The sequence below is a fragment of the Mesoplodon bidens genome (assembly GCF_964165515.1).
Source record: "Mesoplodon bidens genome assembly, chromosome: 8".
Taxonomy (NCBI): domain Eukaryota; kingdom Metazoa; phylum Chordata; class Mammalia; order Artiodactyla; family Ziphiidae; genus Mesoplodon; species Mesoplodon bidens.
Window position 1 is genome coordinate 1,360,446 of NC_138165.1, and position 27,636 is coordinate 1,388,081.

General features: G+C 49.5%; 1 protein-coding gene across 2 annotated transcripts; it reads right to left on the minus strand.

Moving 5' to 3' along the window:
* Positions 1–4,970: 4,970 nt before the first annotated feature.
* Positions 4,971–15,017, minus strand: PROC (protein C, inactivator of coagulation factors Va and VIIIa; the record flags this gene model as incomplete). 2 transcript variants are annotated; one of them, XM_081242754.1, is made up of 9 exons in its annotated part: positions 4,971–5,648; positions 6,779–6,896; positions 8,001–8,149; positions 10,097–10,231; positions 10,338–10,475; positions 10,595–10,619; positions 12,033–12,199; positions 13,549–13,635; positions 14,967–15,012. In XM_081242754.1, the coding sequence occupies 9 exons, from the start codon at positions 15,010–15,012 to the stop codon at positions 5,071–5,073; spliced, it is 1,443 nt and encodes a 480-aa protein (XP_081098880.1). In that variant the 3' UTR covers positions 4,971–5,070. The 2 variants fall into 2 exon arrangements, with proteins under 2 accessions (XP_081098880.1, XP_081098881.1); XM_081242755.1 differs by lacking the exon at positions 10,097–10,231 and having other exon boundaries at positions 13,549–13,639; positions 14,967–15,017.
* Positions 15,018–27,636: the final 12,619 nt, after the last annotated feature.

The following is a 27,636-nucleotide window of genomic DNA, read 5'->3' on the forward strand; positions in this document are numbered from 1 at the left end:
ATTTTATTTATTTGAGTCCTCTCTCTTCTTGGGCAGTCTAGTTAAAGATTTGTCAAATTTATGTCTTCAGAAAACCAGCTTTAATTTTCATTGATCTTTTTTATTATTTTTTTAGTATCTCTTTCATTTATTTCCATTCTTTGTTATTTCCTTCTTTCTACTAAATTCGGGCTTTGTTTGGTTTTCTTCTTCTTGTTCCTTAAGGTGTACAGTTAGTTACGAACTTCCCTCTTAAAACTGCATCCACAAGTTTTGGTGTCTTGTATCTCCATTTTCATTTGTCTCAAGGTATTTTTTGCTTTCTCTCTTGATTTCTTCTTTAACCCCTTTGTTGTTCATTGGCATGTTGTTTAATCTCCACATATTTATGAATTTTTCAGGTTTCCTCCTGGGATTGATTTCTAGTATCATACAATTATGGTTGGAAAATCTGCTTGGTATGATTTCAATCTTCTTGAATTTATTAGGACTTGTTTCGTGGCCTAACATGTAACCTATCCTGGAGAATGTTCACTTGTACACTTGAGAAAAATGTGTATTCTGTTGCTTTTGGATGGAATATTCTGTATACATCTGTTAAGTTCATCTTGTCTAATGTGTTGTTTAAGGCCAATGTTTTCTTATTGATTTTCTGTCTAGAGGATCTATTACTTTAATGAAAGTGTGGTATTAAAGTCCCCTACTATTATTTTATTGCTGTCTCTTTCTCCCTTTAGGTCTGTTAATATTTGCTGTATATATATCGGACCTGCAATGTTGGTGCAGAAATACTTACAAACATTATATCCTCTTGTTGGATTGGCCCCTTTATCATTATGTAATGATCTTTTTACAGTTTTTGTCTTAAAAAGTCTATTTTGCTGGGAATTCCCTGGCAGTCCAGTGGTTAGGACTCCCTGCTGTCACTGCAGAGGGCATGGGTTCAATCTTTGGTCAGGGAACTAAGATTCTACAAGTTGTGCAGCGCAGCCAAGAAAGAAAAAAGAAGTCCATTTTGTCTAATATAGTTAAAGTTACCCCAGGTTATTATTTGGGGGGGGTTTCATTTGCATGGAATATCTTTTTCCATCCCTTCACTTTCAATCTATGCTGTGTCCTTAAAGCTGAAGTATCTCTTGTAGACAGCATATAGATGAGACTTGAGTTTTCATCCATTCAGCAATACTTACATCAGACAAAATAGACTTTAAAAGACTGTAACATGAGACAAAGAAGGATATTATGTAATGCTCAAGGGATCAATCCAAGAAGATATAACAATCATAAATATATATGCACCCAGCATAGGAGCACCTCAATATATAAGGCAAAACGTTAACAGACATAAAAGGAGAAACTGGCAGTAACACAATCATAGTGGGGGACTTGCACATCCCACTTACATAAATGGACAGATCATCTGGACAGAAAATCAATAAGAAAACATTGGCCTTAAACAATACATTAGATAAGATGAACTTAACAGTCATATACAGACTATTCCATCCAAAAGCAGCAGCATACACATTCTTTTCAAGCGCACATAGAACATTCTCCAGGATAGATCACATGCTAGGCCACAAAACAAGTCTCAGTAAATTTAAGAAAACTGAAATCATACCAAGTATATTTTCCAACCACAACGCTATGAGACTAGAAATCAATTACAAACACACACACACACACACACACACACACACGTGGAGACTAAACAATATGCTCACCAATGGATCACTGAAAAAATCAAAGAAGAAATTTAAAAATACCTGAAGCCAAATGATCCAAAATCTATGGGATACAGCAAAAGCAGTTCTAAAAGAGAAGTTTATAGAGATACAAGCATACCTCAGGGAAAAAGAAAAATCTCAAATAAACAACCTAACCTTACACCTAAAGGAATTAGGAAAAGAAGAATGAAAAAACCCAAAGTTAGTAAAAATAAATAAATCATAAAAATCAGAGCAGAAATAAATGAGAGACTTTTTAAAAAAACAATAGAAAGATCAATGAAACTAAAAGCTAATTCTTTGAAAAGATAAACAAAATTGATGAACCTTTAGCCAGACTCATCAAGAAAAAAAGGGGATGGTCTAAACTAATTAAAACTACTTTTTGTTATTAATTTCTATTTTCATTGCCTTTTTTCTAGAGGATATGTTTTATATCACATTGAGCCTCTGGAATTTATTGAGGCTTCCTTCATGGTCCAGTATATTTTTGTAAATGCTCCTAGCAGGCTAAAAAAAAAGCATATTAATTTTACTGTCCAAAATCTTCTATATATCCATTTATTTTTTAATCTGTTTAATTTATTGGTTTTGAGAGAGTTCTTTTAAATTTCCATATACAATTGCTTATTTCTCCCTGAACTTCTGTCAATTGTTGGCTTATAAATATTTTGAGGTTATATTGTTAGAGGCATATGTTATTTTATCATGATTATACCTTTATACATGATTGATTCTTTTATCAGTATTTAATGTCCATCCTTGATGTTTGTGATACTTTTTCCTTGATTGCTATTTAATCAGTTATTAAAATCACTATCTTAGCTTTCTTTTCATTCAAATCAATGTGGAATTTCTAATATTATTTTCAGTCTTTCAGTGTTTTTTGTTTTTACGCTGTCTGTAAATAATATATTGTCAGGTTTATTTTTTATTCTGAAAGTTCTTTCTTTTTATTGATAAGTTTAACCCAGTTACATTTATCCTTATTATTTCCATCTTACTCCATAGTTTCCATTAACTGTACTTTCTTCTTGGATTTTTTTGCTTGTTTTTTTTTTTTTTTTTTTTTTTTGCGGTACGCAGGCCTCTCACTGCTGTGGCCTCTCCCGTTGCGGAGCACAGGCTCCGGATGCGCAGGCTCAGCGGCCATGGCCCACGGGCCCAGCTGCTCCACGGCATGTGGGACCTTCCCGGACTGGGGCACGAACCCACGTCCCCTGCATCGGCAGGCGGACTCTCAACCACTGTGCCACCAGGGAAGCCCTTCTTGTTTCATTTTATAGTTTTTATATGCAAGTCCATATTGAGTTAATTTTTGTATAATTTTTGGGTTCATTTTTTGGCCTGTCAATGCCCCATTGTACCAGCACCATGTGTTGACAAGGGTCTCCTTCCTCCATCGAATTGCTTTTGCATCTTTGTAAAAAAAATTAGGTGGGGCTTCCCTGGTGGCGCAGTGGTTGAGAGTCCACCTGCCGGTGTAGGGCACACGGGTTCGTGCCCTGGTTCGGGAGGATCCCACATGCCGCGGAGCGGCTGGGCCTGTGAGCCATGGCTGCTGAGCCTGCGTGTCTGGAGACTGCGCGTCCGGAGCTTGTGCTCCACAACGGGAGAGGCCACAACAGTGAGAGACCCATGTAATGCAAAAAAAAAAAAAAAAAAAAAAAAAAAATCAGATGGCCATGGCTGTGTGAGTCTGTTTCTGGATTCTCTATTCCATTCCATTCATCTATGTGTCTCTCCCTCCACCAATACCACACAATCTTGTTCACTGTAGTTAGATTATAATCCATGACACTGGGTAGAATGATTTCTCCTAATTTGTTCTTCTTTTTCTAAAGTGTTTTAGCTACTCAAGGTCCTTTGCCTTTCCACATATATAATATATATATATTATATATATATACATATATATATGTATATATATATATATATATATATATAATAGTAAGCTTGTTTACAAAAAAATCATGTTGGGATTTTTCTATGAATTGTGTTAAACCTATAGCTCAATTTTGGGAAAATTGACATCTTTACTGTGTTGAGTCTTCCATTGTTTCTCCATGTATTTAGGTCTTCTTTAATTTCTTTCATTAGCATTTTGTAAGTGTCATCACACATATCTGGTACATGTTTGTTATATTTATATCTAAGTACTTCATTTTCTTTAGAGTGATTGGAAGTGGTATTGTGGTTTTAATTTTGGTTTCCACATGTTCATTGTTAACATGTACAAATACCATTGATTTTTATGTGCTGCTCGTTTACTTTTATTCTCCTTCTTTGCTTTCTATGGACAGATCAAGTTTTCTTATGTTGGTTTAAAAGTTGTATTTTTGTTCTTGTTTTGTTTGTTCTTAGGACCGTTTATTTGTTTGTTTGTTTTAATAATTTTCACTAGTTTCACCGGAGAACAGGTCAGCAGATCTCTTCAGGCTGGGATGCCAGAAGTTCTCTCTCCCACACTAGTTAACCACCTTGACAGGAGACTCACCTGGGGAATCTCTAACAAGGGCAAAGACCTCAGCATGCGGTCACTCTTTCAATCCATCATGTCCCACTGCAAGTGTTGGGGACACTGGCCTTACGCACTGATCAGCAGATGGTTCCAGCCCCCGGCCTGGCTTCCTTCCACCACCAAGCAGTCCCACCTACCCTTTCCCAGGCCCTAAGGAGACAGATCCTGCAGCCTCCTTCTCAGCCATGCCTCTTTCCTTGTGTTGCACGTATAGAACTCAGTGGGTCCTGGTGTCCCCCTGGTCTGTAAGCAGCAGCTGTGGTTCCAACAAGAGGGATGTAAATCATAAGTCAAGGCCTCCTGTACCATTGACTGATTTGTGCTGTACTTGCTTTATCCTCACCGGCCCTGAGCGTCTTGGCACCTAACCAAGCAGAAGAGGTCCTTCAAGTTCCTTTTGTTCAGTGGCTTTCAACCCTAGTCACACATTAAAATGAGCTGGGGAGTTTAAAAAATATCAGCGTTTTTGTTCCCCACCCTAAATCAACTAAACCAGAATGTCTGTGGGTGAAACTGGATGTAGGTGTCTTTGAAAGCCCTCAACCACACCCCCAGCCCCCAGGAGTTTCAAAAGTACAGTGAAGGTTGAGAACCACTGCTCTCAATCTAAGAGTGGTTGCTGTGGAAGGTAAATAAGATTCAGCTCATAAAGTGTGGGGTGTGCAGTAGATGCTCCAAAAATACTTCCCTCCAGAACAGCCCAGAAAAGGGTCGGAAAGACAGACAGAGCCATAGCTGCTGTGCTTGCTGCATGCCCTTTTTAATGTCCAACATCTTGGCCATTCAACACCCAGCCCCCATCCAAGGGTGTCCTCTGGGGTCCAGACACAAGTGGGGGAGATGCTAAGGCACCTGGCTCTTGAGGGGGGCCTTCTTAGCGTTGATGTAGCCGTGGATCCAGTCGAGGTAACGGCTGACTTTGGTGTAAACACCGTAGTTGTTGAGGCGCCCGCAGCCCTCGCCCCAGCTCACGAGGCCCACCAGGAACCAGGTGCCGCGGAAGGAGACGACCATAGGCCCTCCGCTGTCACCCTCACAGGCATCCCGCGGGTCCCCCAGGATGCCGGCGCACAGCATGTTCTCGGAGACCTTGTTTTGCATGGCCAGAACGCACATGTTGTGCGGGACCAGGGGGACCTTGACGAAGTTGAGGATGAAGGTGCGGTTTCTCTTGGCCTCGCTGCGGTAGCCCCAGCCTGTCACCACCGTCTCCTGGCCGACCTGGGTGAGCTCGCGCTCCGACAGGCCACTGTCTGGGAGGCAGATGGGCACAATGGTCTGTGAGAGAGTGGCGGGCCGGGCCAGGTGGAGCAGGGCGATGTCATTGTCGCTGGTGCTCTTGGTGTAGTTGGGATGGACAAAGACCTCCTTGATGTCCAGGTCCACCTCCCACTTCTCCCAGCGCCGCAGGTCATACTCCCCTGCAGGGCAGAGGGGCTGTCAGAGTGGGCTTGGGGGAGCCTCCCTCCCCTGGGGCCCCCTGAAGCCAACGTGGCTGCCATGCTCCTGCAGGCCCTCGTGGGGGGACAGCAGGAGTGGTCACCACGTATGCCCGGCACTGTCCTAGGCCACAGGGCTGTGCCTCTGGTCACTATCAAGGGTAACGGCCCATGACTGTCAGTCCTAAAGGGGCAGAACGCTGGTCTGAATTCAGGACTGGCTCATAGATGGAGCAGTGAGACCTGGGAAGTGACCAGCGGTGGGCAGTCAGCAGGGAAGCCTGAAGCTCCCTGGAGACCTGGGACACAGACCAGAGCTGCAAAGAGAACATGGGACACCTGCCAAGATGAGGGCAGGGCAGGAGCAGCCAGCCGGACACAGACTCCACCAGGGAAGAAAGATCTGGACCACACACAAGACACAAGGTCTTCTCAGGCGAGGCTGTTGGTTCCTGGAAAGGCGGGGTGAGGGCTTTGCCTCCAAGCCCAGCCTCGCTGGAGGCCACTGGCCTCTGGTTGTGCTGGGCATGAAGGCAGGGTGTGTGAATCTGGTCATTCACTCTCAGTACATATCTTTGCCTTCTTTTTTTTGCATAAAGATTGGAGTGAGAGAACCCCCGCCCCCCAGAAATTGGTAGAGAGTGGGGTCTAGGCTTGGGGAGCCCTGGGCTGTTGCAGGGAAGCAGCTGGCTGCTGTGCCAGATGCCAGGGCCCCCACTGCGCAGTCCATCCCTGTCACTCCGTGTGAAGCGCGGCCCTGAGGACGCCTTCTGGATCTCTGCACCCCAGGGTGCTGCAGGTCCACACACACGGCCACTCCACACAGTGAGAGTGAAGACACAAGTACGTGTGTAACCTCCTCGCTGGCAAACACACATGTGTAAGCACCTGGGCACCAGATTCGAAGAGAATCCCTTACGTGCAAACTACATGGTGTCATTGTGTCTAAAACGCCGCCGCAGGAGTGGCGGGGAGGGAGCACATGGGCCTCTTGCCCTGAGATGCCTTCTGTGCGGCTCTGGTGTCCTCTTGCTCAAGCACCCCGGAGAGCAGGCTCCCCACACCCGGCCAGCCCACCTGGGCCACCCCTCCGGCCTGGTTCCAGCCCGCACCGAGCCTGACGATGAGCTTCTTGTGGTCGTCCAAGCAGTGGGCTGCTGTCAGCACCCAGGAGACGTGGACGAGCACTGCCCCGCAGGCCAGCTTCTTCTTCGAGTCCAGCAGGACCACCTGTAATGGGGGGTGGGCAGTGATGGCACCACATGGCCTTCTGACAGCTCCATGCCAGGGCCCCGGTCTCAGCACAGCCCCAGGCACTAGCTGCCTAAATAGGTCTTCCCCGGGTTCCCTGGTTACACGGGCATGGACTTATTTGGCATTTTCTTTTCTGCACGTTTGATGGAGTTTGCCTGTTCCAGGGTATCTCCCTGCCTTTGCCTGTGCTGTTCCTATAATCATCCTCAGCAGCATCCAGAGAGTTCTCACCGTCGGGGGCTCAGGCTGGTCGTCGTGTCCTTTGAGAAGCCTTTGAGGCCCCCAGGCTGCCGTGGGAGTCCTCTCCAGGTTCCCTCAGTCCCTATCCTGCCAGCCGGCTCTGGTCCCATTGGGTTGCCTTGTGTTTAGGAGCCTGAATCTCCTGGGGCCTGTGAGCTCTCCAAGACCTGCCAGCCCCCTGCTTTTTTTTTTTTTGCGGTACGCGGGCCTCTCACTGTTGTGGCCTCTCCCGTTGCGGAGCACAGGCTCCGGACGCGCAGGCTCAGCGGCCATGGCTCACGGGCCCAGCCGCTCCGCGGCATGTGGGATCTTCCCAGACCGGGGCATGAACCTGTGTCCCCTGCATCGGCAGGCTGACTCCCAACCACTGCGCCACCAGGGAAGCCCCGCCCCTGCTTACTGATCTCTGGACAATCCCCCCCCCCACCCCAGTGCCTGGCAGAGATGGGGACCAAATAAGTGTTAGTTCCCAAGGCGGGGCTGGAGAGGTACTCCGAGGTCAACCCTCCCTCCCAGCCCTTTCCCACGCAAAACACCGCTCCCCTCCACCAGGCCTCTGCCTCAAATACCACAAGCAGAGCATTATCTTTCCAGCTCTCCTTCCCGCACATTCCCCCCTTGGCCCCCGGTGCCCAGCCCCCCCATGCCCGGCGGCTCCTCTCCCATCGGTTTAGCGCCATCTTTCCCTGGAATCCTCCACCCTTAGCACTGCCGCCCGCATCCCCGCCCCCGCCCCCAAGCAAAGGCTGCACTTCCCTTCCCACTGGTGCCTCCTGAGCAGGAACTGGGCTCAGTGACTCCTGACCCAGCTGGTGAGCCGCTGCCTCTCTCTCCTCTCACCTGCCAGGGGCTCTCTCCCCATCCGGCCTCCTGCCCACTGATGAGCCGTGGATCTAATTGGCCTTCTTGGTCTACTTGGTCTGTGTCACGTTTCAAGTGCTTGCGTTTCTTCTCCATTCGCTTCCCTGGCCTCCCACAAGGAAACGTCACTGAAGGCAGGGGGAGGCTGCTGAGTGCCTGCTGGGCACTGCTCCCGAGACTGCCCTCCCATCTCTGTTCCCCTCCTGCCAGCAGCCTCCTTTGCTGCCTTGTAGGATAAATGATGCTCAGACACTCAATTCTATCAACTTGCAAAGCCCCTCGGGATAGTCAGTCGGTTAATGAACAGCGCCACTTAATGGCAAGTGTCAGACCAAGCAGCATCTCTACCTGGCGGTGTGCCCTTGGGCAGGTCGTTAAAGTTCTCAGAGTTGGGACACCCCAGGGCTGTTGGGAGTAATCCCTGAGATGCACAAGTAAGGTCTCGTGCTGGGATTCTGCCGAGCCCCTAACAGAGGTAAGGACTTATGGGGAGGAGAAGGTGGGCACGCCCAGAGAGCCTCAGAGTGGCTCTGAGCACGGCTGTGAGCTCCTCAGCCCAGAGGAGAGAGCACTGAGCAGAACTGAGGGCTGGGAGGCGGGCCAGGGCCATTCAGGCTGCGATGGGAGATTTAGACTCGCAAGAAGCAGTGGGAAACCATCAGCAGGGGGATTGCCTAGTGACAGAAAATGGAGATGAAACAACAGCGACAAGATTCCAGAAGCTGGACAGCAGAGGGACATGGTAACTGACTTGGCCGACTGAGAAAGCCGAAACCTCAGCCAGTGGTAGGAGACGCTGGGAGCAGGCTGCTTGGCAACAGAAACGCCCAGGAAGCCTCCACGTGTCTCTGAAGAAGCTGTGCAGGTGGGGCTACAGCAGGAATGTTGAGAGCTTGTCAAAGAAACTGCTAGAGCCCTAGGCTTCTGTCTCGACCCCTCATCAGTGGCTTGACTCTCCTCTCTGACCCCTGCAGAAGACCCTAGGTGTATTCTCCGCAGAGGGTGAACCAGAGACCTGGGGACTCCAGGCACCGCCACAGGAAACAGTGACATGCAAGACTGACCAGAGAGTCACGCAGACATCTGCAGACGGGGCAGATGCCAGTTCCTCTCCCCCCTACTCTCCCCAGGGGGCTGGAAGCCAGGCTGGGACCACCCAAGCATGAACTTGGAGGATTCCTCTCAGAAAACGGCCTAAAGACCTAAGAATCTGGGCAATAGGGGTTCTGCCAGTGACCTGGGCCTTCAGATGGTCTCACAGGAAAGCCCACCAGCCAACAGGTCCACCAGGCATTTCTTTGCAACTTCCTGTGAATCTCTAATTACTTTAAAAGGAATAGTTGGCTTTTTTTTTTTTTTTTTTTCAGTAAACGGACTGGAATATAAAGTTGTGGAAAGTTCCCTGAAAGAAGAACACAAAGTCAAAGATACGGAAAATAGAAGAGATAATGAAATAATAAAACTAGAAGATCAATCCGGGGAAAGAGATCTGATTAGGAGGTGTAGAAAGAGAGAACAGAGAAAGCACAGGGCAGGTCATCAAGGAAATAACTAAAGAAATGTTCCTAGAGATAGAAGACACGCATTTCCACATGTAAAGGGCGCTGCACAGTGAATGCAAGAAGATCCACACGGAGGAACAACCTGCTGAAATCGTGGTAAGAGTTGTGAAACTCCGACTGTTGGGTAAGTATATAAATCTGATAGAAATTTAAATGTATAAAAAGGAAAGTAGAAGAGAAGGCAGAATCACGGTTCCTGTCTCTCCTCAGAGAAGCCAGGGGTGAAGGCGGAAATAAAGTCAAGAGAGATGAGGAGGACTCTGGAGGCGTGCCCTCCCCATCCGCTCCTCCCTGGGGAGATGTGCTACCTCTGGGTTCCTGCCCCAGGCCACGCCCCCAGCGTGAGCAGCGGCCCCTGGAGGAAGGCGGGCCGGCGAGGGCAAGAGCGGGCAGGACACCCGCCGAGGGTACCCTCCCTCCCCGTCGGGGCGGCCCGTCTCCTTCGCCTGGGACTCGGCCCTGTGGCTTGCTCCCCGCCCGGGTGCCCCGTGCTGTCCCCCATCTGCGGCTCACCCTTGGGCTCGCAGAGCAGGTGGTCGTCCCCCAGGCGGTAGCCGGGCGCGCAGCGGCAGTGGCGCCCGCCCTCCACCTCCAAGCAATAGTGCGCGCAGCCGCCGTTCTCCGCCGAGCAGTTGGAGAAGCGAACCTCTGCGGGGGACCGGCAGGAGGGCGCCGAGAGAGCGCGGCGCTCAGCGCGCCCGGCCCCGCCCCCGGCCCCGGGGAGCTCCCCGGCCCGCCGCCCGCCGCCCCTCACCTTGAAGGCAGTAGCGGCCCTCCCAGCCCTGCGCGCAGTCGCAGCGGAAGCCGCCCAGGCCGTCGATGCACGTGCCGCGCCCGCAGCACGGGCTGTCGCACGGGTGCGCCGGCGGCGGGGCCGCGCACTGGTCCCCGTCTGCGACGAGGGATAAGGAGGGGATCACGGAGGTCCGCCGTCCCCGTCCCCATGCCCTCAGCGGCCTAGAGACCTCGAGGGGCACGGGCACCGCGGCCAGGGGTCTGGAGCGCACTCACCGTGGTACTTGGACCAGAAGGCCATCTGCGGAGAGAAGGGGCGGCGTCAGGGGCCGTCAGCCCACCTGTGTAGATGGGGAGCCCCCGGGGCCCCTCCCCGGGCTGGCCCAGGTCCGGCAGGCAGCATCTAAGCGGGCAGGGAAGGGAAGGGCTTCCACGCAAAGAGGGGTCAACCCCAGCCTCTGGGCAGCTGCAGCCTGAGAAAAGCCAGGCTCCTTGCCCCTCTGCCCATCTCCACCCCACATCCCAAACCCGCCCCCCCCCGTCCCCCGCCCGTGCAGCTGGAAGCTTCCTCTGGGCACTGGCCTGGCTGCTACCCCAGCAGCCTCTGCAAAGGAAGGGACCCAAATCCCACCCCCATCCAGGGTCTGCCTGCTTCCAGCTCCATCCCTCCAGGCACTGGACATCTGCTCTTTCCCTGAACCTGTCCTCAGAGCTGGGTGACTAGCAGGACATGGTGCGTGAGACACGGCTTTTGCCGGTTGAGAAAGTCTGTTTTTCTAACCAGCTCTCTGGTGTCACTTCTGCTGCTGGGCTGGGACCACCAGTCCCTGAGATCCACTGCTTGATGCCCAGGCCGAAAGCCCCCTGCTGGCCTGGGAGACCCTGGGCGGGGGGGAGGGGGGAGGCATGGGAGGGGTGTGATGTGCCCAGGCTGTGCCTGCCGAAAATCATTTTGGCATCTGCTGAGGAGGCCATTTGGGGAAAGAGGCAGTGGAGATGGTGGCTGAGGGCAAGAGAGGAAGCCACCCAGAGCTCCGCCTTCAGCTGTGAGAGCTGAGTGGGAAGGGCATACCTACAGACAGCTTGAAGGGGACCCAGGTGGTGGCACAACCCCCAGGTCCTAGTCGCTAAAGTGAGCTCTGGGTGCTGGAGGGGGTCTGAGCCTTGTATCAGGAACACCTCCCTTACTGAGCGCATCCTAACACCTCAGGGCCACCACCACAGGGCCCTGGGGGCCAGAGAGGACACAGACCCTTTCCTTGGGTCCCCTGAGCAATCAGGTTTCACCCCTGGAGTATCTAAGGCACAGAGTGAGTGTGTGCGCCCAGACATCAGGGAGTCTTGGGTCACCTGGTCAGCAGGGTGGAAGCAGGGGTGGTGGCCTCTGGATCAGAGGGGGAGAGAAGAGGGGAGGCCGTGGTGGCCAGTCGCAGGTGGAGAGGGGGACTCAGCTACCTCCAGTGGGATTGGGTGGGAATCCCAGCCTAAGGCTTCCCCAGACGCTTCTCACACTCATTGCAGAGTTCTGTTTCTTGGAGTCCCATGTGCTCTGGCCAAGACCATAGGGCCGTTCACTCTACTGCTGCACCCCTGGCAAGCTGGGAGGGTAAGGGGCTGGTGCCCACCGCTTCCCAGGACTCCCAGGGGGCCCCCGGCTGCCGCTCCAGGTCCCACCCCTGAACCTCAAGCTCTGCACCCAGTCGGGCGGCCTTACTGTGTCTTCCATGTTTTGGAAAATCTCCCGAGCTTCCTCAAATTCACAGGTCTCCTCTCTGCACTCGCGCTCCAGGCTGCCGGGCCGCAGCTCCTCCAGGAAGGTGTTGGCGCGTTTGCGGATCCGCAGCACCTGGTGGGCACTCCGATGGCTGGAGAACACTGAGGCTGGGAGGGGGACAGGGAGCTCGCGTTGGTGGGGGGCCCGCGGTGAGGGGGCCCGGCTGGGGAGACCCTGGGGAGGTTTTCATTTCTGGTCCCTCAGGATTATAATTCCAGGTACCGATACCCTCTCCTCCTCCCGAAGCAGGGGGCCGGCCATCGGAGGACAGGACACTTGACCATTCAGAGTGCGTGCACAGAGGCCGACAGACCTCCCTCCCTCCAAACCCAGCCCAACCTGCGTGTGACCCTGAGCCCATGTCTTTACCTCTCTAAACTTCAGTTTATTCATCAAAAAATGAGGATGAGATAATCACGTAAAACACTTAGTACAGTGCCTGGCAGGGAAATGTCACTGGCAGCCAGTGACAAATGCCACATGCTGCTGCTGTTGTTATTATTATACTGCAAAGGTAAATGGGTCTTGTTGTTCTCCAGGCACACCTCGTGCAACCCCGTCTTGAAGCCGTCCCTCCACCATCCCTGCACTCCCCTCCTCCCCTCCTCCTCATGGAGCATTTCCCACGCCCTTCCCCTAGGGCAGGCACACCTGGACAAGGCAGACCTGCCACCCGGGGAGCATCACCCAATGTCTCCTGGGCTCTGAGAGGTGTCTGCCTTGGGGGCAGGGGGAGAGCTGGGGTGGAGGGACCAAGGCAGGGGAGTGAGCAAGAGAGGCTCGAGGATGCCAGGGCCAGGAAGGGCATCCTGAGGAAAGGAAGATGTGCCGGACTGAGTCTGGACGTGGGAGCCAGGAGGACCGCAGGTGGGGACCGGGGCTGGGAGTGGGGAGGAAGGGCCGCCAGGAAGACGAGCAGCTCAGGAAGAGGCATACATGGAAGAAACAGCCCACGGTGGCTGCAGGAGGTGTGGGGGGAGGGCTGCCTAAGAAACCAGGCAGCACAGCTGTCCCGCAGGCCCCCTCCCCCAGCATCCTGGCCTCCTCCTCTCCACATCCCGGTCCCCTGGCCGTGGGGACCAGGGGAGGGGTTGGGGCAGGATAGCGGCCAGCAGATGAGCGTTTGAGGAGGACAGGCTGCTCTGGGGCAGTTTGCCTGGCAGCGGGGCCTGGCGCTCTCACAGTTGAGGGAGTGAGCGGTGGAGTGAGGAGACCCAGGGGACTCTGTGACCAACCCCCCAGGTAGGAGGAAGGACATGACCCCGCGACCCCGGGGGCTCCCTGCCATCACCACAGGACTCAGCCCCTGAGCTGCGGCCTGTGTTCCCCTCAGTTAATTTATCCCTGTTCCCTCAGGTCCGCCTCTCATCTCCTCTCGCCCTGAGGCTCAGGGGAGCCGGTGAAAGGTGTGAAGACCCCGAAGGTCCCGAGGAGGGGGGTGGGAGAGCGGCCTTACCGGGAGGAGCTGGTGTGCTGGAAACTCCCCAGATCGTCACGAACAAGAAGAGGCTTGTGAGCTGCCACATTCTGAACTTGCTGCCACCTGTCTGAGGAGGACTTCTGAGCTTCCGGCAGCCCCGCCAGCCCCCCCACCCCAGCTCTGCCCCCTCCCCCGGCCCCGGGTGGGAGCTGAACGAACCAGCGATCGCCAGGGCCAAAGCTGGGGTGGGGGTCCCTGTTCGCTATTCAGACACCCATGGGGCGCCTCGGTCCCCTTGTCTATATGGGGCTAAGGTCACACGACCCGAGCCTGCAGGGTGAAGAGAGGAAGTGGAAGGGGCCGTGACCTGGTGACGATCAAAGGGGACTCGACACAGAAGGGTGATGGGCAGGTGCACCCAGAACGTTCCTGCCCTCCCTGGGTGAGGAGTCGGGGGTGACGCCTCTGCTGATCTAAAGGCCAGGTTAAGAAGAAGAACTGACGTTTATTGGACAGTCACGGTGTCTTTCAAGAAATTTGTACATGGTTCAGAGGACAGGCCACCGAGTCAGAGCGCCTGGTGCAAATCCCAGCTCCAGGACAGGATTGTCGGGCAAGATCCCTAACTGCTCCTCAGTTGCCTCATTTGTAAAGCGGATGGAAAAACTGTATTTCTGCCTCAGAGGGTTATCGTGAGAATTAAATGAGTTAATCTACATAAAGCTGTTGAATAGGTTTGCAAACAGCAAACGCTCAGTAAGCATGAGCTACTATTATCTCAGCGAAGGCTCACCACCACCCAAGAGGTAGGTATTAATGTTGTCACCCCAGTTCACAGAGGGGGCGATTGAGGCTCACAGGAGAGAAATCGCTTATTAAACACCCACAGCCAGGAAGCGGAGGAGCTAGTGCTTGAGCTCAGGCCTGTGTGGCTCCAGGCCTGGAACCTTAACCCCTGCCGCAAAACACCAGGCGCACCACAAGGCCACAGAGGTAGCCCTGCTGGCCGGAAACCTAGGAGCCCCCGCTGCCCCCCAGGCTGAGTGGGTGCCCCACCAGCACCCCCCTCCCCGTCTAACCTCATGTTCCACTTTGCTGACTCCCTCTGAGGCTGATTCTGACATTTGTTTAAAGGGTTTAGAAGTAGAGGTGAGGCTGTGGTGGGGAGCCTGGAGGGCTCTGGGTTCCAAGCTGCCTCTGGCGATGGCTCTGGGGTCTGGAGGCCCTCAACCGACTTCCACTTCCCTCAAAGTCTGGGAGGAAGGCCCCTGGGAGCCATGGCACCCCAGCCTGAGGAATGCCAGCCAGAGCCTTGGCCTGGCCGGTGGCAGAGCCCAGATTTCCTTTACCCCAAGCTCCAGCCAGCCTCTCAAACCCTGGCTAGAAGAGTCCACCTTCAGCCCTGCTCACCCTCCTCCGGCCCCCCTCACAGACCTGCCTCGAAGGGGACTTACTGGGGTGGACCGCCGAGAAACTGCAAGGTCGCCCTCCTGCCGCCATGACAGCCTGGACCTCGAGTTAATCCATAACTGCAAATATTTGCTTGGCCCTCTGTGCGGAAGCCTCCCTCTCCACAGATAAACAAACAAGTTCCCGGCTCAGGACCGCTCTGTCTGCCCCAAGCCCACCTGCGCCCATCAGTGGTGCCTGCAGGAGGGAAGGAGGGAAGGGGCGGGTAACGTCAAAACTGTCTACAGACGTGGTGTCATTTTAGCCTCAGGCTGGCTGAAGGAGGGACATTGTCCCCCTTTAGCTGATGGGGACATTTTTACCCGGAGATACTGCGGTTTGCCTCAGATCAGCACACCGGTAATGATATTTCACCAAATCGAGGATGCCATTAGTTATAAGATGCATCTATTTTATGTGTCAGCGTAAAAGAAAAGAAACATTGTTAACTACTCAATGGCCGGCCATCCTGATTACATCATGAAGATTTTTGATGTAAAACATGAAAAGATATGCCTCTCAGGGTCTCCACCGCATGGGTGCCAAGCACTCGGCTAAACTCTCAGCTCCAGCCGCTCTGGTAGCTGCCCCCCAAGCCCACACACACGCACTCACGACTGCACACGACTATTCCCATAACCTTGATTTTGCAGATGAGGACGCTCAGAAATCTTTTGTCACTTGCCCAAATTCACGGAGCTGGTAAGTGGCGGGCCTGGATTAGAACTCGGGTCTTCCCAGCACTTCTTGGCCACTTCTGTGAGCAAGTGAGAAAAATAAACAGGATTCCGAAAAGGCTGCAGTCAGTTCTTGACCAGTTTGCCAGAAAGGTCAGGAGCAGAAGTAAAGGGTTCGACCTGGAGCCTCTGCCCTGACCCTGCGGTCCGTCAGCATTTATTCCGTATCTTCCTTCCTGTACCGGGGATGCCCCCACTTCTCCCAAACCCCACTCCCTCCTTGGAGGACTTGACCAAACTCCTCAAACTCCCAGCCCCTGAACGGCTCACGTGACCCTGCCCTGCTGGCCTCTGGTGACGGCACCAGGAAGTCCCCTGACCCAGGAGTCCATCAGATTCTCTCCCTCGGCCCCCAGGAGTAGGGCATTAGAGCCTTGTTCCACTGTGAGTCCTGGACTCACAGATTTTTTAATTTTTTGGCCACGCCTTGCAGCATGAGGAATCTTAGTTCCCCGACCAGGGATCAAACCTGCGCCCCCTGCAGGGGAAGCACGGAGTCTTAACCACTGGACCACCAGGCAAGTCCCTGGACACAGATTTTGAAGCCAGAGGCTGGGCACTGACGTTTCAGACTAAAGCAGACGAGGCTGATGAAGAGGAAGATGTAGAACGTGCAGACAGAGGCTGAGAGTCTCGGACGGGCTGCGGGTGGGCGGTAGCATCCTACCTCGTCATGACTGGGGCATATCCTACCATTGGCTTCATGGCGGTCCCCCTGCGCTCCTGGGAAACCCCCTCTTTCTTTACGTCTCCTTGCAACCAGACGCCTCCTAGTGGGGTACAGCATGGTGCCCGGCTGTGGAGTACAAGGCCCTTGTGCTGCCCACACGGCCCACTGGAGAAGACCAGAGAAACAGGGTGACCGTCTAACAAGGCAGACCCACTGGGCAGAGGCCAGGTGACAGGTGCAGATGGCGACGCTTATGGAATTCCGAGGAGAGGGAAATCAGCACAAGTGGGATGGTCAGGGAAGGCTGCCTGGAGGACGCAGAGCTTCAACTGGACATCAGAGGGCGGGCAGGACCCAGGTACAAGAGGAAGGGCCCTCAGGTGGAGAGGGGGAGGGGACAGGGTTTGGGATGGAGCCTCGAGGAAGTGGGGAGCCAGTGGCTGTTTGTAGGGTCTGGGGCCACTGCTTGGAGAAGGGAAGCCACGGTCTTGTGGACTCGGGTAGGAAGCATGGAGACGACGTGCCTGACCACACAAGAGGGGAGGCTTGCAAGCTGAGGAATGTGTGAAAATGCCTCCTGCACCCCTGTGCTTGCTCCAGGGTCCTCCCCCATGGGTCTGCAGCATCACCTCCACTCCACCGCCTGCCAAGTGCAAGGCGCTGTGTGTGTTCACGGGGACTCCTGCCCATCTTCTCTTCCCCACCACCTCCTCGCCTCCCACCTGCTCCCCAGCCTAGCCCAGGAGATCAGCTCCATGTGAAGTCTATGTCGGGTCCACCACGGGCCCTGACCAAGAATAAGGGACTCTGCCCGAGGCACCCCCTTCCAAACCAGCCCACATGCCCACTGGCACCCAGAACAGCCGGAGCGCCTGCAGTGGGAGGAGTGACCAGTGCTGGGGTCCGTCAAGGCCTGGGAGGCTGTTCGGAGGCCAGGAGGGCTCCTTTTGCTCTTTATGCACGTCGGCCTCCTGGGGCGCTGCAGGACGGGTACCTGCATCACGGCCTCCGCATTGGCTGCCAGCGCAGGAGACCCGGCTCACCTCCCTGAAGCAGGGAAGGTCCACGCCACCAGCTATTGCCGAGTTCTGCTGGCTCTGAAAACCTGGCATCACCTGGAGAGTCCAGGGGCAGCCTGGAATCCAGCGTCTCTGCTTACCTGCAACAGGCTTCCAGCAGGGGGCGCTGCTCTGGTCCCACAGAAGGGTCCAGACCGCTGCTCCAAGGTGCAGCTTCACCGGGCTTGGTGGGCGCGGATGACTGACCCTCTCTGACTCTGGAGTTTCTCTTCCCAGGTGTGAGTCACCCCACATGGGCCTGGATTCAGTCAGGTCGACTCCAGATGCTAGAGCAGAATTTAGACATCCCAGCCAGAGGTGATTGAGAGACAGGAAGGACGTCTGTGTGCAGGGAATTCCCTGAATTTGTGAGGACCCAGGTGAAGGAACAAGAAGCAAAGGTGTGTGTGGGGGGAAACAGAAAGTCAAAATTATCAGACGGGGGGCTTCCCTGGTGGCGCAGTGGTTGAGAGTCCGCCTGCCGATGCAGGGGACACAAGTTCGTGCCCCGGCCCGGGAAGATCCCCCATGCCATGGAGCGGCTGGGCCCGTGAGCCATGGCCACTGAGCCTGTGCGTCCGGAGCCTGTGCTCCGCAACGGGAGAGGCCACAACACTGAGAGGCCCGCGTACCACACACACACAAAAAATAAAATAAAATAAATTTTCAGACGGCATCCAGCAGTGGGGTGTTCAAACACCTCATCTTTGGGATCAGGCTTACGCGGGTTTAAACCTCATCTTGGCTCCTTCCTGGCTGGGTGTTTAACTTTGCTGGGCCCCAATTTCTACTCTGTAAACGAGGCCAAGAATAGCATCCACCTCAGGTAGTTGTTATGAGGATCAAATAGTTTCTACAAGGTGAGCCTGAGACTTAACAGGTGATGGATTAATCGACAACAATTTTCTCTTGTGGCTCCCCAAATATCCCAGAGAGAAGGTGAGGATCAAACCCCCCGGGGGAAATGATGTCAACAGCACAAGGACACATTGATTCTTTTTTAAAAAAATTTTATATTGGAATATAGTTGATTCACAATGTTGTGTTAGTTTCAGGTGCACAGCAAAGTGATTTACTTATACATATTCATATATCTATTCTTTTTCAGATTTTTTTCCCAAATAGGTTATTACAGAGTCTTGAGTATATAGTTCCATGTGCTATACAGTAGGTCCTTGTTGATTATCTGTTTTACATACAGTAGCGTGCATATGCCAGTCTTAACCTCCCACTTCATCCCTCCCCCACCTCTCCCCCTTGGCAACCACAAGCCTGCCCTCTAAGTCTGTGAGTCTGTTTCTGTTCTATAAACAAGTTCATCTGCACCATTATTTTAGATTCCACATATAAGTGATATCATATGATATTTGTCTTTCTCTGTCTGACGCACTTCACTTAGTGAGTCCATCCACGGACTCACTTAGGTCCATCCATGTTGCTGCAAATGGCATTATTTCATTCTTTTTTTTTTATTTATTCTTTTTTTAAAAAATAGGTTTGAGGTACAATTTACATGCAGTAAAATTCACTCTTCTTGGGCTTCCCTGGTGGCGCAGTGGTTGAGAGTCCACCTGCTGATGCAGGGAACATGCGTTCGTGCCCCAGTCCGGGAAGATCCCACATACCATGGAGTGGCTGGACCCGTGGTCCATGGCCGCTGAGCCTGCGCATCCGGAGCCTGTGCTCCGCAACGGGAGAGGCCACAACAGTGAGAGGCCCGCATACCGCAAAAAAAAAAAAAAAAAAAAAAAAAAAAAAAAAAAATCACTCTTCTTGAATGAACAGTTCTGTTTGTTTTGACAAATGTCTGTAAGAGTGTAACCACCAGCACAATAATTAAATGGGACATTTTTAACACCCCCAGCCCCTGGCAACCACTGATCTGATTTCTGTTGTTTTTTGTAGAATGGCATATAAATGGAATCCCTACAGTATGTAGCCTTTTTAAAACTGGCTTCTTTCATTCAACATGAAGCTTTTCAGATTTATCCATGTCAATGTGTGTATCAGCAGTTTCTTTTTATTGCTGAGTAGTTTCCATTATACAGAGGTACCACAATTTGCTATCCGTTTGCCACTTCTTGGCTATTATTAAATAAAACTGCTAGAACATTCACACACAGGTTTTTGTGTGGGTATATGTTTTCATTTCTTGTGGGCAAATATCTAGGAATGGGATTGCTGAGTCATGTGGTAAGTACATGTTTACTTTTGTTAAAAAAAAAAAGAGAGAGCAAAACTGTTATCAAAAGTGGCTTATATTATTTTGCATTCCCACCAGCAACATACAAGTGTTCTAACTGCTCTGCATCCTCCCCAGCATTTGGTGTGGTCAGTTCTTTGGGTTTTGTTTATTAACTGTTAGCTATTCTAATAGGTGAGTTGTAGCATCACATTGTAGCTTGAATTTTTATTTCCCTGATCACTAATGATGTTAAGCATCTTTTCATGTGCTTACTTGCCTTTCATATACCTTCTTTGGTTATGTTACTGTTTAAATCTTTGACCTATTTTTTAAACTGAGTTTTGAGAATTTTTATATATTCTGGCAGCAAGTCCTTTGTCACATAAATAAAATTTTCTTTCAGTTGATGGTTTGTTTTTTATTACTTAACAGTGTCTTTTCATGAGCAAATATTTTTAATTTTGACGAACTCCAGGTATCAATATTTTTTATGGTTTGTGTCTTTGTGTCCTCCCTAAGAAACCTTTGCCTTAGATCACATAGGTCACAAAGGTTTTCTCTTATGTTTTCTTCTAGAAGCTTTATGGTTTTCGCTTTTACATTTGGATCTCCAACCCGTTTTGAATTTATTAATTTTTATATATGTTGTGAGGCAGGGATTGGTTCTTTTTTTTTTTTTCCTATGGATATCTAGTTGTTCCAGCACCATTTGTGGCAAACACTATCAGTTTCCCCATTGAATTGCCTCAGTACTTTGTCAAAAATCAATTGACCATATATGCACGTGTCTACATCTGCACTTTTATTCTATTGATCTATCTGCTCCGCCTTATGCCTGCATCATACTGTCTTAATTGCTTGACCACTGTTACAAGATTCCAGTGAGTCATGAAATCAAGCAGTGTAAATCCTCTTTGTTCTTTTTCAAAATTGTTTTGGCTATTCTAGGTCCTTTGCATTTCTACACGCATTTTAGGATCAGCTTGTCAATTTCTACCAAAAAGAATGCTTGCTGGAATTTTGATTGGGGTTGAGTTGACACTATAGAACAATCTGGGGAGAAAAGCCATCTCAGTATTGAGTCTTCTGATCTATTAGCATGGTATTTCTCTCCATTTTTCTTTTTAGGTCTTTGTTAATTTCTCTCACCAAAGTTTGATAGTTTTCAGTGCGTCAGTCTTGAATATATTCTGTAAATTTATCCCTACTTAACTCATGTTTTTAAAATGATATTGTAAATGGCATTTTACAGATTACAATTTACAATAGTTTGTTGCTAGTATATAGAAATACAATTGATTTTTTAATACGGAGACATTTCTCTTTTTGCAGTTTTATTGAGATGCAATTAACATATAATGTATTAATATAAGGTATGCAACATAATGATTTGAGATATGTATATATTGCAAAATGGTTACCACAGTAAGTTCAGTTAACATCTGTCACCTCACCTAGTTACAATTTTTTCTTGTGATGTGAACTTGTAAGATCTATTCTCATTGCAACTTTCATATATGCAAATACAGCATTGTTAACTATAGTTACCATGCTGTACATTACATCCCCAGAACTTATTTATCTTATAACTGACCACCTTCGCCCATTTCCCCCACCCAGCCCCCACCTTCTGGCAACCACCAGTCTGTTTCCTTAATCTATGAGGTTTTTTTTCACTCATTAGTGATGTCATACAGTATTTATCTTGAGACTGAGTTCTTGATCCTGCAAGCATTTGCTAGAGTGACCAACCAACCTGGTTTGTCTGGGACTGTCCTGATTTTAGCACTAAAAGTCCTACATTGGGTAAACTCTTCCCTGGGATGAGAAAACTCCCAGTTTTCAGTGATGGGCACAGAAGGTTAGGGGAAAGGTACAAAACCCAAAGGTGACCCCCAAAAGAGAGGCTGAAAGCCACACTGGTTTTAGTGCCAAATGGACATGGCACTTTCCCTAGTCTCTGTTGCTGATGATGGCAACCATGATTTGCATTTCCTGATAATGGATCATCCATTATAAACCATCCCCCCACTGCCTAGTGATTCTTAAGTGCACTGTAATCTAAAGCATTAACATCCGCTTTGCCTGTGGACTGACTGTTATGATTTGTGTCAAGACAGTGCTAGTTTAATTTTTAACATGGTGAATATTGTGGCCATGTTTTTTAAGAGTTTGAATAATGAAAATGAAAATGATGACAGTACCAATCAATGCCTGCAGGAACCAGACATGATGGTCATTTAGAAGGCTAAATGTCTATGTTACTTTAATGACAGCTAGCATAACAGATACAATTGGGTTAGGGAGGTAAAAAATCAAAAAGAGCATACTGCACAGTATGCAGAAGAGAATTTGGGTTGGGCATAGTGGAAAAAGGAATGTGAAAGCACATGTAGAAACTGATTCTCACAAGTCCCCAATGAGACAGGCAAGTGCTTCTAAATTAATCAAAAGGGTTTTTTGGCCTCCCCCCAAAACAACAATTTGCAGTTGAAAATAGTGGCTGCTGGGGGAATCACGCTCCCTGACTTCAGACTATACTACAAAGCTGCAGTAATCAAAACAGCATGGTACTGGCAAAAAAACAGGCACATGGATCAATGGAACAGAATAGAGAGCTCAAAAATAAACCCATTCACTTACGGTCAATTAATCTATGACAAAGGAGGCAAGAATATACAATGGAGAAAAGACAATCCCTTCAATAAGAGGTACTGGGATGGGACATCCTTGGTGGTGCAGTGGTTAAGACTCCATGATCCCAATGAGGGGGGCCCAGGTTTGATCCCTGGTCAAGGAACTAGATCCCACATGCATGCTGCAACTAAGAGTTTGCATGTCACAACTAAGGAACCCATGTGCTGCAACTAAGGAGCCTATGAGCCGCAACTAAGGAACCTGCAAGCTGCAACGAACGAGCCCACCTGCCGCAAATAAGACCCAGCACAACCTAATTAATTAATTAATTAATTAAAAAATAAGAGGTGCTGGGAAAATTGGACAGCTACATGTAAGAGTATGAAATTAGAACATTCTCTGACACCATATACAAAAGTAAGCTCAAAGACCTAAATGTAAGACCAGAAACCATACAACTCCTAGAAGAAAACATAGGCCGAATACTCTTTGACATAAATCATAGCAGTATTTTCTTGAATCTGTCTCCTAAAGCAAAGGAAATAAAGGTAAAAATAAACAAATGGGACCTAATTAAACTTAGAAGCTTTTGTGCAGCAAAGGAAACCATCAACAAAATAAAAAGCCAACCTGAATGGAGAAGATATTTGCAAGTGATATGACAGATAAGGGGTTAATCTCCAAAATATATAAACAGCGTATACAACTCAACATCAAAAAAAACCTACCTGATTAAAAAAATGGGCAGGAGACTCAAATGACATTTCTCCAAAGAAGACACACATATGGCCAACAGGCACATGAAAAGATGCTCAACATCATTAATCATCAGAGAAACCCAAATTAAAACCACAGTGAGATGTTACCTCACACCTCTCAGAATGGCTATCATCAACACAAACACAAACAACAAATGTTGGTGAGGATATGAAGAAAAGGGAACCTTTGTACACTTGTTGGTGGGAATGTAAATTGGTGAAGCTATTATGTAAAACAGTATGGCAGTTTCTCACAAAACTAAAAATAGAGCTACCGTATGACTCAGCAATCCCACTCCTGGGCATATATCCAAAGGAAACCACACTTTGAAAAAATACATGCACCATTATGTTCATTGCAGCACTATTTACAATAGCCAAGACATGGAAGTAACCTAAGTGTCCACTGACAGATGAATGGATAAAGAAGATGTGGTATATATATATATATATATATATATATATATATACACACACACACACACACAATGGAATATTACTCAGCTATAAAAAAGAATGAAATAATGCCATTTGAAACAACATGGATGGACTCGGAGGGCATTATGCTAAGTGAAACAAGCCAGACAGAAAAAGACAAATACTGTATATATCACTTATATGTGGAATCTAAGAAACACAACAAACTAGTGAATATAACAAAAAAGAAACAGACTCTCAGATGTAGAGACCAAACTAGTGGTTACCAGTGGGTAGAGGGAATGGGGAAGGGGCATGCTAGGGGTAGGGGATTAAGAAGCACAAACCACTATGTATAAAATAAATAAGCTTCAAGAATATGTTGTACAACACAGGGAATACAGCCAATATTTTATGATAACTATAAATGGAATATAACCTTTAAAATTGTGAATTATTATGTTGTACACCTGAAACTTATAAATATTGTATATCAACTATACCTCAACAGGACTTCCCTGGCAGTCCAGTGGTTAAGACTCTGCACTTCCACTGCAGGGCGCATGGGTTCTATCCCTGGTAAGGCAACTAAGATCCCGCATGCCGCACGACCCAAAAACAAAAACCAAACAAACAAACAAATATACCTCAATAGAAAAAAAAGAAAAACAGTGGCCATTTAATTAGCTTGGGCCTGCCACAAGAATGAACGTATTGCTCCTTCCACTGTTCAATGAAACTGAGTAAAGTTACCTTTCCTCATTCAGAGGCTGTAACTGAAATATCCTGCGAGTGAAAAAAAGGAGAAAAATTTTGATAACAGATGTGTTGGCTCTTTATGATGTAGAGTTGAATCTATCAGACACTACCAACAATCACACTTTCTGCAGCCAGTGTGCCACAACTACTGAGACCACATGCCACAACTATTGAAGCCCGCGCACCTAGAGCCCATGCTCTGCAGCAAGAGAAGCCACCACAATGAGAAGCCTGAGCACTGCAACGAAGAGTAGCCCCCGCTCACCGCAACTAGAGAAAGCCCACGCGCAGCAACGAAGACACAACACAGCCATAAATAAATAAACAAACAAATAAATAAATAAAACCGTTCCTCTAAAACTGTTTGATGATGTTTGAAGAGGCCATATGGACCCTAAAAATAGGTGAGTTGACTGCACCTGAGTTGTTCAGTGTGATGTGTAGATAGTGACAAGAACTCATATAATGAAAAATGACTCACCTTGCAGGAAATAAAACAAAATGTCACCAGAAAAGGACAACGAATTTAAACAGGATGTTAGCATTTCTTTACGAAAACTGGAAATTATTTGTCATTCAACTTTAATTTCCTAAGTTCAAATATCACTGTGCTTTAAAATCATTTTCCCTGAGAGGTTTAACTTACGACATCCAGAGCGCTTCACAATGTCTAAAAAGGACATTTTAGACATGAATATCCTACATAATGAATTTATAGATGCAAAGGAGCTGACAAACAACTTATCTACCAAAACCGGCCTGTAGGTATGAAGCGGATGGACATTTTTGGAGATCTGGAAACTAATCCCTACAGTCTAAAAACTTGTTGCTGTTAGTTAAGACCACAAGTATTCCAAGCCCAAATGATTTTGTTGAGAGAATCGTTAACTTGGTGCCATCACATTGGACGGACAGCTGGAATCAGTGCAAAGTGCGCTTAATAACAGCAGGGTTGCAAGTCAAAGAATTTTATGTTTGACCACATTCAGTTTGATCACGACACAAAAGAAGCGTTTCCTAAAGGCTGCAGGCAAGGAAATAGAAAGAGGTAAAAAGAGCCTTTGTATCATAGAACAGAAATGTCGTTGTTTTTTAAAATTAAATACTGGTAATATCTGTTTAATTAGTCCTGTTATATTTACATTCTCCCTTTTAAAAGTCTTACATGTATTTTTTAAAAATTTATTTTGTAGAGCAGTTTTAGGTTCACAGCAAAATCAAGGGGGAAAGTACAGAGATTTCTCATATACCCCCTGTCCCTACACATGTGCAGCCTCCCCCATTATCAACATCCCCACAGCAGTGGTGCATTTGTTACAACCATGAACCTGCATTGACATAACATCATCAGCCAAAACCCATAGCTTACATTAGGATTCACTCTTGAAGTTGTGCTTCACCTATTCATCCCTGGCACTAACCCCCTCTCCCCAACCCCTGGAAGCCACTGATCTTTTCATTCTGCTCCTAGTTCTGCCTTTTCCAGAATGTCATATAGTTGCAATCATATAGTACACAGCCTTTCATATGTATGTATCTTAATACAAAATTTAAGTAACCCATAATGGGTTAAAATAAATTGCCCTGTCAGAAGAAAGAAACATTATAAAACTATTTTCCTATTTCTTTCTCATATGTATTATTTGCTTAACTCGTCCTATTCTTAATTTTTTTATTTTTTTAGATGTTGGGGGTAGGAGTTTATTAATATATTTATTTTATTTTTGCTGTGTTGGTCTTCGTTTCTGTGCGAGGGCTTTCTCTAGTTGTGGCAAGCGGGGGCCACTCTTCATCGTGGTGCGCGGGCCTCTCACTATCGCGGGCTCTCTTGTTGCGGAGCACAGGCTCCAGACGCGCAGGCTCAGTAGTTGTGGCTCACGGGCCTAGTTGCTCCGCGGCATGTGGGATCCTCCCAGACCAGGGCTCGAACCCGTGTCCCCTGCATTAGCAGGCAGATTCTCAACCACTGCGCCACCAGGGAAGCCCCCTACTCTTTATTAATTGTTACTAATCCTATTGTTTTGTTTAAAACAATATGTAACAGAAAAGTAAATACAGAATATATCATTTCAAATAGACACCTATTTTTCATATTACACATATAGAATGTGTAATTCTAATAAATATCATTTCAAATAAACGCTTTGTTCATATTTCTATGTTAAAGTAATACAGATACGTACGTGTAGAATTTTCTTACACATTATATTACTCTGGGTATAACAAATAAGTGTCTATTTTTTACCTATTATATTATCATCGGTTTGGGGGATCTGGTATGGATGTGTCTCAGGTGGGATCTCTAAAGTTGGTCACTTGAATACAAGTCCACCTCCTCCTCTGCCTGGGCTCTGTTTAAGCCCCAGGGATGCAGAGCCAACTGAGACCGACGTCGAAGGTGCCAGGAGGGAGGTTCCCCAGGCAACCCTGGAGCGGGCCCTACCTAGCCCCGAGGAGGCCCCGTGGGAAAGCTGCCTGGAGGAGGCCAGCCCCGGCTGGACCGCGGGGGCGAAGGCCCGGGACGGGGTGGAGGACGGGGGCGGGGGCGTGGCTGGAATTCCGAGAGGGGGCGTGTGAAGAGGTGGGCAGGGCCGGCGCCCCAGCCTCTCCCGGCCGGGGACTGGCCCCAATGGACCCGCGCAGCCAGGGCCTCCCTCCCGGTCACCGCCCCCGTGAGCCCGGCGTCTGCCGGGCCTGTCCTGCGCCGTGGGCCGTCGTCCTTCGGGGCGCAGGCTCTGGCGAGGCCATCGCGCCCGGCAGCGCGGGTTGCCCGGCCTCGCGGAAGTCAGGGGCCCGCAAGGCTGCTCCTGCGGCTGGGCGTGCGCGCGGGCCCGCGCCGCTCCGTCCCCTGAGCGGCCGCCGCCACGCCCCTACCTCCGAGGGCAGCGCCGCCGGCCGGCCGGCCGCCAGCCCGCCCGGCGCCCCGCCGCCCAGTCCGGGCGTGTGCTGGCTGCGCGCCTGCAGCTGAGTCAGCCTGTGAGTCAGCGCCCCCTGACCGCCGGCCGCCGCGTCTGGGCTGCAGTCGGGGACCCGGAGCGGAGAGCGGGGGAGGAGGGAGGGAGGGATGGGGGAGAGGGAGGAAAGGAGGGCCACTTCCAAAGCGAGGGTTTGCAACCTGTGGCCTGCGGGCCAAATCCAGCATCTCATGTTTCTGTTCAGCCCAGGAGCTAAAATTGATTTTTACATATTTTCATGGTTAAGTCCCCCAAAATGATTTATTTTGTAAGAAACAAAATTATATAAAATTGAATCCTCAGCGTCCATGAAAAATTTTATTGGAACAGCAGTGCTTATTTGTTTATGTATTTTCTATGGCTGCTTTGCACGGAGCAGTTGTGAAGGACTGTGTGGCCCCCAGAGCCTAGACTCCGCATCTTTTACAGAAGGCGCGCCCCTCCCGGCTGTTAAGAAGGCAGCTTGGTCTGCAGAGAGCACGTCCTGGGCTGGGGTGGGT